The sequence below is a fragment of the Nerophis lumbriciformis genome, linkage group LG25 (assembly GCF_033978685.3).
Source record: "Nerophis lumbriciformis linkage group LG25, RoL_Nlum_v2.1, whole genome shotgun sequence".
Taxonomy (NCBI): Eukaryota; Metazoa; Chordata; class Actinopteri; order Syngnathiformes; family Syngnathidae; genus Nerophis; species Nerophis lumbriciformis.
The window spans coordinates 20,015,732-20,028,911 of NC_084572.2; the positions used below are offsets into that span (position 1 = coordinate 20,015,732).

Genomic DNA, 13,180 nt, shown 5'->3' on the forward strand with positions numbered 1-13,180 from the left:
CTTAAGTGTTACCAAATGGTGTAAAATTGCTCATCAAACAAAACAAACGTCATTGTCATGAACTCACTAGCTGCAGAAGCTAGCTCTCCAGTCAGCTAAACAGACTAATTCGGTTTCATCTTGGTGAGTTTACTAAAGAATTTGTGAAACTGGAACAATACAGAAACATTTCCATTGTAACGTAAAATACCAACAGACACTCGTTTAAGCATATTAACTAATAATGTTTTAGCATATTAACTAATGCTAACAAAGCTAGCTTCATGACATTACAATACCATGTACAAATATACATGAAAATACCCCTCCAGACATCACACATGGAACGGTTTAGTAAGTAAGATTTGTTTTAGTTATACTGTAAAACTTACAAATGTTACTTGGAGAAATGAATGAATAATCTGTACGAGTAGATATGCTATGGACGACTAGAAGACGGAACCGCACTTCTACTTTCGGTTCAAAGCTTAAAAACAGCAGAACTTCACATTCACCCAACAGCACCTGCAATGAGCAAACTCGTCCAAAAGATGGCGGCATAGCACAAAGAATAAGTTACCATTTAAGTGTGTTTAGGTTAAAGTAAAAGTTAAAGTACCACTGATAGTCAAACACACTGCATTTGACCCATCCCCTTGTTCCACCCCCTGGGAGGTGAGGGGAGCAGTGAGCAGCAGCGGTGGCTGCGCTCGGGAATCATTTGGGTGATTTAACCCCCAATTCCAACCCTTAATGCTGAGTGCCAAGGAGGAATGCAATGGGTCCCATTTTTATTGACTTGGCCGGGGTTTGAACTCACGACCTATCTATCTCAGGGCGGACACTCTAACCACAAGGCCACAAAATTTAATGAAAACTATTTGAAATTTTAGCTGTTAGCAAAGAAAAATCCATAAATTAGCCGCACCGGTTTATAAACCCCAGGGTACAAAGCGTAGGAAAAAAGTAGCAGCTTATCGTCTGGAATTCACATTTTAGATTTGTGGTAGAGATGTCTGATAATATCGGCCTGCCGATATTATCGGCCGATAAATGCTTTAAAATGTAATATCGGAAATTATCGGTATCGTTTTTTTTTTATTATCGGTATGTTTTTTTTTATTTTTTAATTGTTTTATTTTTTTATAAAATCAACATAAAAAACACAATATACACTTACAATTAGTGCGCCAACCCAAAAAACCTCCCTCCCCCATTTACACTCATTCACACTTATTCACACAAAAGGGTTGTTTCTTTCTGTTATTAATATTCTGGTTCCTACATTATACTGTATATCAATATATATCAATACAGTCTGCAAGGGATACAGTCCGTAAGCACACATGATTGTGCTTGCTGCTGGTCCACTAATAGTACTGACCTTTAACAGTCAATTTTACTAATTTTCATTAGTTACTAGTTTCTATGTAACTGTTTTTATATTGTTTTACTTTCTTTTTTATTCAAGAAAATGTTTTTAATTTATTTATCTTATTTTATTAATTTTTATAAAAAGGACTTTATCTTCACCATGCCTGGTTGTTCAAATTAGGCATAATAATGTGTCAATTCCACGACTGTATATATCGGTATCGGTTGATATCGGTATCGGTAATTAAAGAGTGGGACAATATCGGAACTATCGGATATCGGCAAAAAGCCATTATCGGACATCCCTAATTTGTGGTATTGCTAACAAAGCAAGAAAGTATATAATCTAATCTAAATTGAAAGACAGACTCAAGTTATTTAATTGTTACTTTTTTTTTTTTTATTCAGTCAACTAAACATTTTTAAGGGCTTACAAACTTACATATCTTACAAGAAATCATGTATTTGTGACACAGAAATTATCAGTAAGATGCACAGGCCGGCAGCCATTTTGGGGTACAGGTTCCATTTTAGGGGGTATTTGGGCCATTACAATGTTTTCTTTTGCGTCATCTTTTAATCCGAGATGAGTTTATTTTGTGGCCACAATTTGGACGCCCCTGTTTTATACATTTTATCATCTCCATCACGTTTTCAGACACTCTGTGTATGTTAAATGCCTAGGTCACACAATTCGTACAAATAATCAAAATTATTTAAAAAATACAACTTATTTCTCACCTTCACCGGGATTTGTTTGCTTCACTGCTCAACGTGGGCTTGAACGGTGCAGTTTTTATTTTGGGATGTGCTTTGGACGAACCCAAAAGAACGATTAGGGGAAGTTTGATGTCCGGATCTCTGGCCAGGTGGTCACCAAGAGTGACCTAGAACCAAACAGATGTCAGTGTTTAATGGCGGAGGCCTGTGTGATGATTACAATCTTCAAACATGCAGTGAGGTGAACACAAGTTAATATGTGATCGTAAGTCGGTACAGGAGTTACAACAGGCCAAAAGTGTGGATTTTATAGACACTCGCCAACAGCTATCCAGGAACAAATGTAAGCCATTCCGTCAGTCCGAGTCCATCTGTTCTATCCACAAATGTTCATTATAATTTATTAGATGCGAATACATACACTATATTGCCAAAAGTATTTTGCCACCAATCCAAATGATCAATTCAGGTGTCCTAATCACTTGGCCCGGCCACAGCTGTATAAAATCAAGCACTTAGGCATGGAGACTGTTTCTACAAACATTTGTGAAAGAATGGGCCGCTCTCAGGAGCTCAGTGATTTCCAGTGTGGAACTGTCATAGGATGCCACCTGTGCAACAAATCCAGTTGTGAAATTTCCTCGCTCCTAAATATTCCAAAGTTAACTGTCGGCTTCATTATAAGAAAATGGACGAGTTTGAGAACAACAGCAACTCAGCCACCAAGTGGTAGGCCACGTAAACTGACTGCGCTTCAGCATTCGCTGACCCCTCTCTTAGTGCAAAGAGGTCGCTGACTTTCTGCACAGTCAGTTGCTACAGAGCTCCAAACTTCATGTGACCTTCCAATTAGCCCGCGTACAGTACACAGAGAGCTTCATGGGATGGGTTTCCATGGCCGAGCAGCTGTATCTAAGCCATACATCATCAAGTCCAATGCAAAGCGTCGGATGCAGTGGCGTAAACTTGTCGCCACTGGACTCTAGAGCAGTGGAAACGCGTTTTCTGTAGTGACGAATCACGCTTTTCCATCTGGCAATCTGATGGACGAGTCTGGGTTTGGAGGTTGCCAGGAGAACGGTAGATTTTGGACTGCGTTGTGCCGAGTGTGAAATTTGGTGGAGGAGGAATTATGGTGTGGGGGTTGTTTTTCCAGGACCTGGGCTTGGCCCCTTAGTTCCAGGGAAAGGAACTTTGAATGCTCCAGGATACCAAAACATTTTGGACAATTCCATGCTCCCAACCTTGTCGGAACAGTTTGGAGCTGGCCCCTTCGTCTTCCAACATGACTGTGCACCAGTGCACAAAGCAAGGTGTGGCTGAACTTGACTGGCCTGCACAGAGTCCTGACCTGAACCCGATAGAACACCTTTGGGATGAATTAGAACGGAGACTGAGAGCCTTGCCTTCTCGACCAACATCAGTGTGTGACCTCACCAATGCGCTTTTGGAAGAGTGGTCGAACATTCCTATAAACACACTCCGCAACCTTGTGGACAGCCTTCCCAGAAGAGTTGAAGCTGTAATAGCTGCAAAAGGTGGACTCACATCATAATGAACCCTATAGGTTAGGAATGGGATGGCACTTCAAGTTCATATGTGAGTCAAGGCAGGTGGCCAAATACTTTTGACAATATAGTGTATATATTTTTTCCAATAAAATGTGTTTAATAAACGCATGAGGTATATTTAGCAACCTGAATTATGTTTATTTGCAATTAGCTTGTCAGCTTCTTGCGCTGTGAGTGAACAGATAAAAAGAGACAAGGAATATTATTAGAACTAAATCTTATCTAATAATAACAACCTTCACTTTTATTGCATAGATTTATCCAAAATCGGGGAAAATGTTAACAACAAGCTAGCAGGACTTTTTGGAGGGGGAGGAGAGTATCCAGCATCATAATTCAAAATGTCCAAAATACACTTTTTTAATGGGTGTCTATTTCCTGCATTTATTTATTTTTTCCACTGAGGTTACTTTCCGAGACCACCTGGGGATCTACTCTATAGACATGGATGAACCACACGCCAATGTGATTTGAGTGGTAAACAACCTGTCTTACTCTCACAGCTGCCTGAGGTCACCATATCAGTTTACCTGGAACACTGACAACCACTAACTGATTAATTGAGTAGTAGCTCAAATTTCCAACGACCTGGATTTGCATTAGTTGATGGCAACCTTTGAGGACTAAAATGGTTTGTTAAAATTAGAATCTCACATTTGCATCTAAATATATTTGCACAGAAAACTCAATACATCCATATCATAAAGGGAAAACATAACACTTGGTTGGTTCTTGAAATGGTTATACATGGCCAATGCACATGTATTTAGTTTGCCAAATATGTAAACATTATTTTAAATTAAAATCATGAATAGAAATTGTTTATTGATATCCTCCATAATTTACAGCAAAACTAAGCACACAAACTTAAGTACATCAATATACAAATGAAGTGCACATACACATAGGTATGTTAAATCAGCACCACAGTTTGGTATAAACGGATAAAAAGCAACAATTATAAAGGATGAAAATTGACTCTCCTGCCGCAAGCTTGATGCTAACATAATAGACTAGCTCAGGGGTCTCCAAACTTTTTGACTCTGGGGCTGCATTGGGTTAAAAAAAATTGGCCACACACACACACGCACACACACACACACGCGCACACACACACACACTCGCACGAGCGTGATGTCACGTTATCAATGAGAAAATGCATTTTTAAACTATATGATTTGCTTGAGAGGCTAGGAGACATCGAGAGTAACAAGCGGTAGAGAACGAATTAGAAAGGACAGATTTGAAAAAATAATAAAACACACACACACACACACACACACACACAATTTTTTATTTTTTTATTTTTTTACTTGGGACTTCCCGAGAGCCGTTTTTTTGACGCTGGCGGGCCGTATCCGGGCCGCAGGCCTTAGTTTGGGGACAACTGGATCAGCTAATTGACAGACTAATGAAAATTAGCAGAGCAAACTTGTAAAAACGTTTTTAAATGTAGATTTTATCACAACAAAATTGGTATAAAATAGCAAGTGTATTTCTACTTTCTACATATATTCACCAAACTCTGTAAAAACTAATACTGACTGCTAACTCTGTACTGCTCCTGGAGCTAACATGCCACTGTGTGTGCGTGGTGACTAACTACCGAAGTCTGTTGCTCAAACTAGTGATGCCACGATTTTTTTACTGATACGATACCAAGTAAAATTCAGGCTGGTATCAGCGATACTGATCTGATGCTTTGTGCAAATATCCCTAATGTGTCTGGTAAAGTTTAAAAAGTAGTGTATTCAAGTGTTGTTGCTCATGGAGAAAAATCATCTTTAAACAAAATAAAAATCACACAGCGAAAAAAATAATAGCGTCATTCTGTACTGAATGCGTTATATTATTTATGTTCAACTCTATATGTAGTCCACAATACACCTGCTGTTTTGTAGTACTGAGTGACCCAGTGGTCCCCAACCTTTTTGTAGCTGCGGACCGATCAACGCTTGAAAATTTGTCCTACGGACCGGTGGGGGGGGGGTTGTCATAAAGAAATTCAATCATGTGTGCTTGCGGACTGTATCCCTGCAGACTGTATTGATCTATAATGTAGGAACTAGAAATATTAATAACAGAAATGGGGGAGGGAGGTTTTTTGGGTTGGTGCACTAATTGTAAGTGTATCTTGTGTCTTTTATGTTGATTTAATAAAAATTAAAAATATATATATATATATATTTTTTATTATTATTATTTTTTTAATTTCTTGTGTGGCCCGGTACCAATCAATTCACGGACCGGTACCGGGCCGCAGACCGGTGGTTGGGGACCACTGCATCAGACGCTTTGCATTGGTGATGTATGGTTTAGATGCAGTTGCTCGGCCATAGAAACCCATTCCATGAAGCTCTCTGCGTACTGTACGTGGGCTAATTGGCCAATCGTGTTACCTTCAGACAATATCTGAATGCTTTAGTTACTTTACACTGTGTTGCTGTTAATGGTATTCATTATTTCCAATAATTAAAGTCTCAGTATTATCGCTATTTTGATTCGATAATTGATATTAGAGGATTATGATCTGGTACTGGCATTACCGAGATTTCAGTAATCGATTTGCACATCTGCTTTAACCTCAAAAGTAGGCGAAATAGCGTAGTCATTGTTTTGTGTGATATGACTGCAGAAGATGGAAACAAATATATCACCTGGAAGGTTAAGTCTTATGTACTCTATCACATAATCTTAATAAAATATATACAAAATAAGTAATTTTTTTCTTTTACTTTTGGCGGCCATAAGTATGTGAATATATAAGAGACTGAATGGCTAAATAAACTAAAAATATAAATACTACAGTAGTGTTAGCCATTAGATGTGAGCAAACCAATCAGAGCGCACTCATCAGATCATGGCCACTGACTGGCTCAGCTGGAGACAGCGGTGCTACATTGGATTAAAGGAGTATAAGGGTGATTATGTGGTGTTATGTTAATGTTGAGAGTGCTCTTGTAATGTTAAACCTGGATTTAGTAGGTCGTAAACAATTTTTTTATGCGAATACTTTTTGTAATTAATAGGTCCTACTTTGCAAAAACCATATCATTTATCAGGATCTTGTCCAGAACCAATTACCAGCAAAAACGAAGATCATGGTTCATTGAAATAAGCGTATTTCATGCAGAAATGTGGTCAGACGATTTTGACCTGCGTGCAAAATCCGACATTTGTCTACCAAAAAATATATTTTAATATTAAAATCAAATCATGTTTCGAATCGAAAAGTAACATAACTTACTCAAAACTGAGGAAAGACATGTTTTCCTCATGATCATTATAACATTTTGATTCATCTATAGCGGAATGGGATAAACAGAGTAAACCCTTTTGTAGGTCATCCACTCTCTGTGGGTGGAGGCGGGGCCGGTAGCATACGCACATTAGAAGTGGGGCCTCGTAACGTAAAAGGTAACATAATAAAATGTTTAAGACAAATCGGTCTAATCATTTTTTCCTCAAAATCCACCCATAATTTTGAGAGTTATGTAGCTAACTATTAGACAAACCCGATGATTCACAATACAAATGTTGAGTTTGTTATTGTGCGTTGTGTAGGATTACCTTGATTGTATGCTCCAGCTTCATCATTGAGCAGTTGAAGAAGGTCTGGGGGAGCTGTGAAGGGATCCTCAGAACATTCTGAATGGTTCCACTGCTCTGAGCTTGGACTGATTCTCCGGTCCCAAAGAGGATCTCATTTACATGCACAATTGTTTTTGACTGAGCGACGAAGGTCTGTTTCTCACAAAGGTAGAATTTGGGCATGACTGCTTGAGTTGAGCTGTTGAGTACTTGGACAGACACGTGCATTGTTTCACCTACAAGAACAGAGACATGCCATTTATAGTCATGTATACATCCATCCATTTTTTTACTGCTTATCCTGTTTAGGGTTGTGTGGAGCTGAAGCCTATCACATCTGACTTTGGCTGAAAGGTAGACTACATTGGGCCTGTCAATCAGAACAAACACAGACAAACAACCGTTGATGTTATCACTGACTTGGGACTGAACCCACACGGACTGAACCACCAGGCCATCAATCACTTCCATGTATATGTTAAAGATCCATTTATTAAAATATTGTAGCAAATCTGCATTTAAATACATTCTATAACTTGTCATAGGTCTACACTGGAGACTCCTTTTGGATATAAGTCATGCCCGGAGCACCTCACGAGCAAGGCAGTATCCAGACGAGATGCCCCATCCACCTCAACTGGCACCTTTCAATGCTGAGGAGCAGCGGATCTACTCAGAACTCCTCTCAGGCGAACTCTTTACTCTCTTAAAATGAATACAGCCACCTTACAGAGGAAACACACTCTTGCTCTTTCGGTCACTACCCAAAGCTTGTGACCGTAAGGTGAGGGTATGAACATAAATCGAAAACTTTGCCTCCTGCTCAGTTCTATCTTCATCACAACAGTCCGGCACAGTGACTGCATTACAGCAGACAGCACCAATTTGCCTGTCATTCTCTGTTCCCGCATTCTCTCACTTGTGATCAAGGATAGGATAGGATAGAATAAGACTTTATTGTCATTGCACAAGTACAACAAAACTATGTTTTCAGCACAAAGATTAGACAAACAAACAGTGTACAGGGTTACAGAACAGGAACGCTGATGGGTTGCCACGAGGCGCCCCGTAAAAGATGGGATAAAAAAGGTAAAACACTGGGGAAGAAGGTGAGTAAAAAAAAATACAATCTAGACTGGGCTCCTAAGGGGGCCTAGTCTGGAGTGGGAAAAAACCTCCATGCCATGCACACACAAACATGTTACATATAATCACGACAACTCGCAACAGAGGAGGGGGGGGGGTTGCTGCTGCTATGAAGCGCTGTCCATCACTCCGAAGGGGAATCAAGCGGTGGTGAAGACATGGGGTGGGGGAGGGGGTGTGTGTGCATATGCCCGTTGTCTTGGGTGTGTTGATGTAGTATTCATAGGCCTGGGGCCGTTCTGCATGCAAGCAAAAGTTTGACTCCAGGTGTCGTTGAGGAGGGAGGGAGGTCAAAAGCGTCCATCATTGCGGAGTCCTCGGGAGATGTTATCAGAACAGCCTGCTCCTGTTGTTGCAGCATCAAGGCCATTCGAGGGAGTCAAATCGTAGATTAGGATTTTTGTTTTTCCCGCGAGCAGACATTACAATGGCTTGTCTGATCCCACAGCCCGGCCCAAGCCTTCCATTGCGACGAACAGCCTTTGGGCTCCTTGAGTGGCTGCCATCGTCTTACGAATTTGACGATACACCAGAGCAATGCCCAGCCCAATCAATCAGGTAAATGTCTTCTACGTCCTCGATGGAAAGGACTGAGAGGCCCATGATTCTCCATTTATCCCAGGAATCTCTCACGTACCCCGCAGCAATGGTTCCATCAGGGCAGCAAGGCTCCCCAGAACCTCTTTTCCTCGTCGAAACATTTGTCAATTGAGTCGAGAGTTCAGCTGATAATTTCCATGTCTGATGTTTAGATTTGGAGGACAGCGCAAAGAAAGAAGCTTCAAAAAAGTGTAGACAAGACAAAACAAAGAGAGCAAGCAGGGAGAAGAAGGGAGCGGAAAGAAATGTGACCGCCCTCACCAGAGGCAAGACAGAAAGATCCATCCATCCATCCATCCATCTTCTTCCGCTTATCCGAGGTCGGTTCGCGGGGGCAGCAGCCTAAGCAGGGAAGCCCAGACTTCCCTCTCCCCAGCCACTTCGTCCAGCTCCTCCCGGGGGATCCCGAGGCGTTCCCAGGCCAGCCGGGAGACATAGTCTTCCCAACGTGTCCTGGGTCTTCCTCGTGGCCTCCTACCGGTCGGACGTGCCCTAAACACCTCCTTAGGGAGGCGCTCGGGTGGCATCCTGACCAGATGCCCGAACCACCTCATCTGGCTCCTCTCGATGTGGAGGAGCAGCGGCTTTACTTTGAGCTCCCCCCGGATGGCAGAGCTTCTCACCCTATCTCTAAGGGAGAGCCCCGCCACCCGGCGGAGGAAACTCATTTCGGCCGCTTGTACCCGTGATCTTGTCCTTTCGGTCATAACCCAAAGCTCATGACCATAGGTGAGGATGGGAACGTAGATCGACCGGTAAATTGAGAGCTTTGCCTTCCGGCTCAGCTCCTTCTTCACCACAACAGATCGATACAGCGTCCGCATTACTGAAGACGCCGCACCGATCCGCCTGTCGATCTCACGATCCACTCTTCCCTCACTCGTGAACAAGACTCTGAGGTACTTGAACTCCTCCACTTGGGGCAAGATCTCCTCCCCAACCCGGAGATGGCACTCCACCCTTTTCCGGGCGAGAACCATGGACTCGGACTTGGAGGTGCTGATTCTCATCCCAGTCGCTTCACACTCAGCTGCGAACCGATCCAGTGAGAGCTGAAGATCCTGGCCAGATGAAGCCATCAGGACCAAATCATCTGCAAAAAGCAGAGACCTAATCCTGCAGCCACCAAACCGGATCCCCTCAACGTCTTGACTGCGCCTAGAAATTCTGTCCATAAAAGTTATGAACAGAATCGGTGACAAAGGGCAGCCTTGGCGGAGGCCAACCCTCACCGGAAACGTGTCCGACTTACTGCCGGCAATGCGAACCAAGCTCTGACACTGATCATACAGGGAGTGGACCGCCACAATCAGACAGTCCGAAACCCCATACTCTCTGAGCACTCCCCACAGGACTTCCCGAGGGACACGGTCGAATGCCTTCTCCAAGTCCACAAAGCACATGTAGACTGGTTGGGCAAACTCCCATGCACCCTCAAGGACCCTGCCGAGAGTATAGAGCTGGTCCACAGTTCCACGACCAGGACGAAAACCACACTGTTCCTCCTGAATCCAAGGTTCGACTATCCGGCGTAGCCTCCTCTCCAGTACACCTGAATAGACCTTACCGGGAAGGCTGAGGAGTGTGATCCCACGATAGTTAGAACACACCCTCCGGTTCCCCTTTTTAAAAAGAGGAACCACCACCCCGGTCTGCCAATCCAGAGGTACTGCCCCCGATGTCCACGCGATGCTGCAGAGTCTTGTCAACCAAGACAGCCCTACAGCATCCAGAGCCTTAAGGAACTCCGGGCGGATCTCATCCACCCCCGGGGCCTTGCCACCGAGGAGCTTTTTAACTACCTCAGCAACCTCAGCCCCAGAAATAGGAGAGCCCACCACAGATTCCCCAGGCACTGCTTCCTCATAGGAAGACGTGTTGGTGGGATTGAGGAGGTCTTCGAAGTATTCCCTCCACCGATCCACAACTTCCGCAGTCGAGGTCAGCAGAACACCATCCGCACCATACACGGTGTTGGTAGTGCACTGCTTCCCCTTCCTGAGGCGGCGGATGGTGGTCCAGAATCGCTTCGAAGCCGTCCGGAAGTCGTTTTCCATGGCTTCCCCGAACTCCTCCCATGTCCGAGTTTTTGCCTCCGCGACCGCTGAAGCCGCACACCGCTTGGCCTGGTGGTACCTGTCCGCTGCCTCAGGAGTCCCATGAGCCAAAAGAACCCGATAGGACTCCTTCTTCAGCTTGACGGCATCCCTCACCGCCGGTGTCCACCAACGGGTTCTAGGATTACCGCCACGACAGGCACCAACTACCTTGCGGCCACAGCTCCAATCAGCCGCCTCGACAATAGAGGTGCGGAACATGGTCCACTCGGACTCAATGTCCAGCACCTCCCTCGTGACATGTTCAAAGTTCTTCCGGAGGTGGGAATTGAAACTCTCTCTGACAGGAGACTCTGCCAGACGTTCCCAGCAAACCCTCACAATGCGTTTGGGCCTGCCAGGTCTGTCCGGCATCCTCCCCCACCATCGCAGCCAACTCACCACCAGGTGGTGATCGGTAGAAAGCTCCGCCCCTCTCTTCACCCAAGTGTCCAAAACATGAGGCCGCAAATCCGATGACACAACTACAAAGTCGATCATAGAACTGCGGCCTAGGGTGTCCTGGTGCCAAGTGCACATATGGACACCCTTATGCTTGAACATGGTGTTCGTTATGGACAATCCGTGACAGGCACAAAAGTCCAATAACAAAACACCACTTGGGTTCAGATCCGGGCGGCCATTCTAGACAGAAAGATCAAGATCCCAAAATACTAGAACTCCTTCACCGGAGGCAAAACCTCACTCCCAACTTGAACGGTGCAATCCACCCTTTTCCCATGGCCTTAGATTTAACAATATAGACTACAGTGGTGCCTCGACTTAAAAGGTACCACAATTTATGAGTATTTGGAGATGCGAGTTAAGTTTTAAATTGCAAGCATACATTTGAGTTACAACCCTCCCAATGTGAGTTGACATAAAGATTGTCAGATTGAATCCTGTAAGATCCGCCCCAAAACATCCGGTCTTACTCACTAGTATTAGCTTATAGCTATAGATAGATATAAACAGTGTTTTTCCAATCATGGGAAGGAAGAGTATGAGTGTGAAGGACAGTGCTGGGAACAATAAGTGGATGTTATTCATTGAATTAAAGCAATTAATTATCAAAAACATGACCAACCATGTAACTGACTTAGCGAGGCAGTTGGAGCGTAGCCGAGCTAGTCTGGTTTGTACCCATGATTGGTGAAGGTAGCTTGCCTACTCAGATATGTCATAGAGGGCATGTTGATGGAGGCTATTTTTATTAGCTTGGCCCTGGTTGGCTGGTATTATAGTGCCTTTGTTGTTGACAGGGAACCAGCCATTCCCCTCTTCTCCTTGGGCTTAACCACCACCAAGACTGATATTTGGATACAGAACATGGATCAGCCAAGGAATATTTAGGCCTTGAGAGTAGGGCTGAAGAAAGCAGGTTAAGGAAATCAGAGACCCAAGCCAGCACCCATACCGAAGTGTGGGCATACACCTTTCCCATCAACAAGGAGATCTCTGTGTGTATACCCACTTGTTGACACCAGTGATGTCTTGACCTTCCCCTGGGGCAGGCCTCTAAACTGCCTAGGGGCATGCTGAACTTTTCTAGCTGGCAAGGAAGAAATAGGAGAAAAAGAAGACAGGAGTAAAAAGGACACTTGTATGTGATACAAGTACTAGTAAGACAGCGAGGTGGGAGAGGAAGCTTGTCCCCTCACACTAGTAAAGAACCAGCCATCACCATACACCAGTGTTTTTCAACCACTGTGCCACGGCACACTAGTGTACCGTGAGATCCAGTCTGGTGTGCTGTGGAAGATTATGTAATTTCACCTAATTGGGTTAAAAATATTTTTTGCAAACCAGTAATTATAATCCGCAAATGTGCCATTGTTGAGCGTCTGTGCGATCTAGAGCTCGGCAGAGTAACAGTGTAATACTCTTTCATATCAGTAGGTGGCAGAAGGTAGCTAATAGGCTTTGTAGATGTCGGGAACGTGGTTTGTCGTGATCACAATATGCGGGAAGCAGCGTGTAGGTAAAAAAGGTACAGAACACTTAAACCAAAAATAAACAAAAGGCGAGTGCCGCTAAGAAAAGGGATTGAAGTTTAGGGATGGCTATGCAAAACTAAACTAAAACTAAACTGGCTGCAAAGTA

The 13,180-nt window shown here is 43.6% G+C and overlaps 1 protein-coding gene across 1 annotated transcript in view; it reads right to left on the minus strand.

Moving 5' to 3' along the window:
• Positions 1-2,096: 2,096 nt before the first annotated feature.
• LOC133621958 (arrestin domain-containing protein 3-like) overlaps positions 2,097-13,180 on the minus strand; it is a 35,307-nt gene continuing 24,223 nt past the window's right edge. The window contains exons 5-6 of the mRNA XM_061984455.1: positions 7,215-7,471; positions 2,097-2,240 (exon numbers count right to left, since the gene is read on the minus strand). Coding sequence (XP_061840439.1) covers positions 2,097-2,240; positions 7,215-7,471 — 401 coding nt within the window. The remainder of the gene's footprint in view (positions 2,241-7,214; positions 7,472-13,180) is intronic.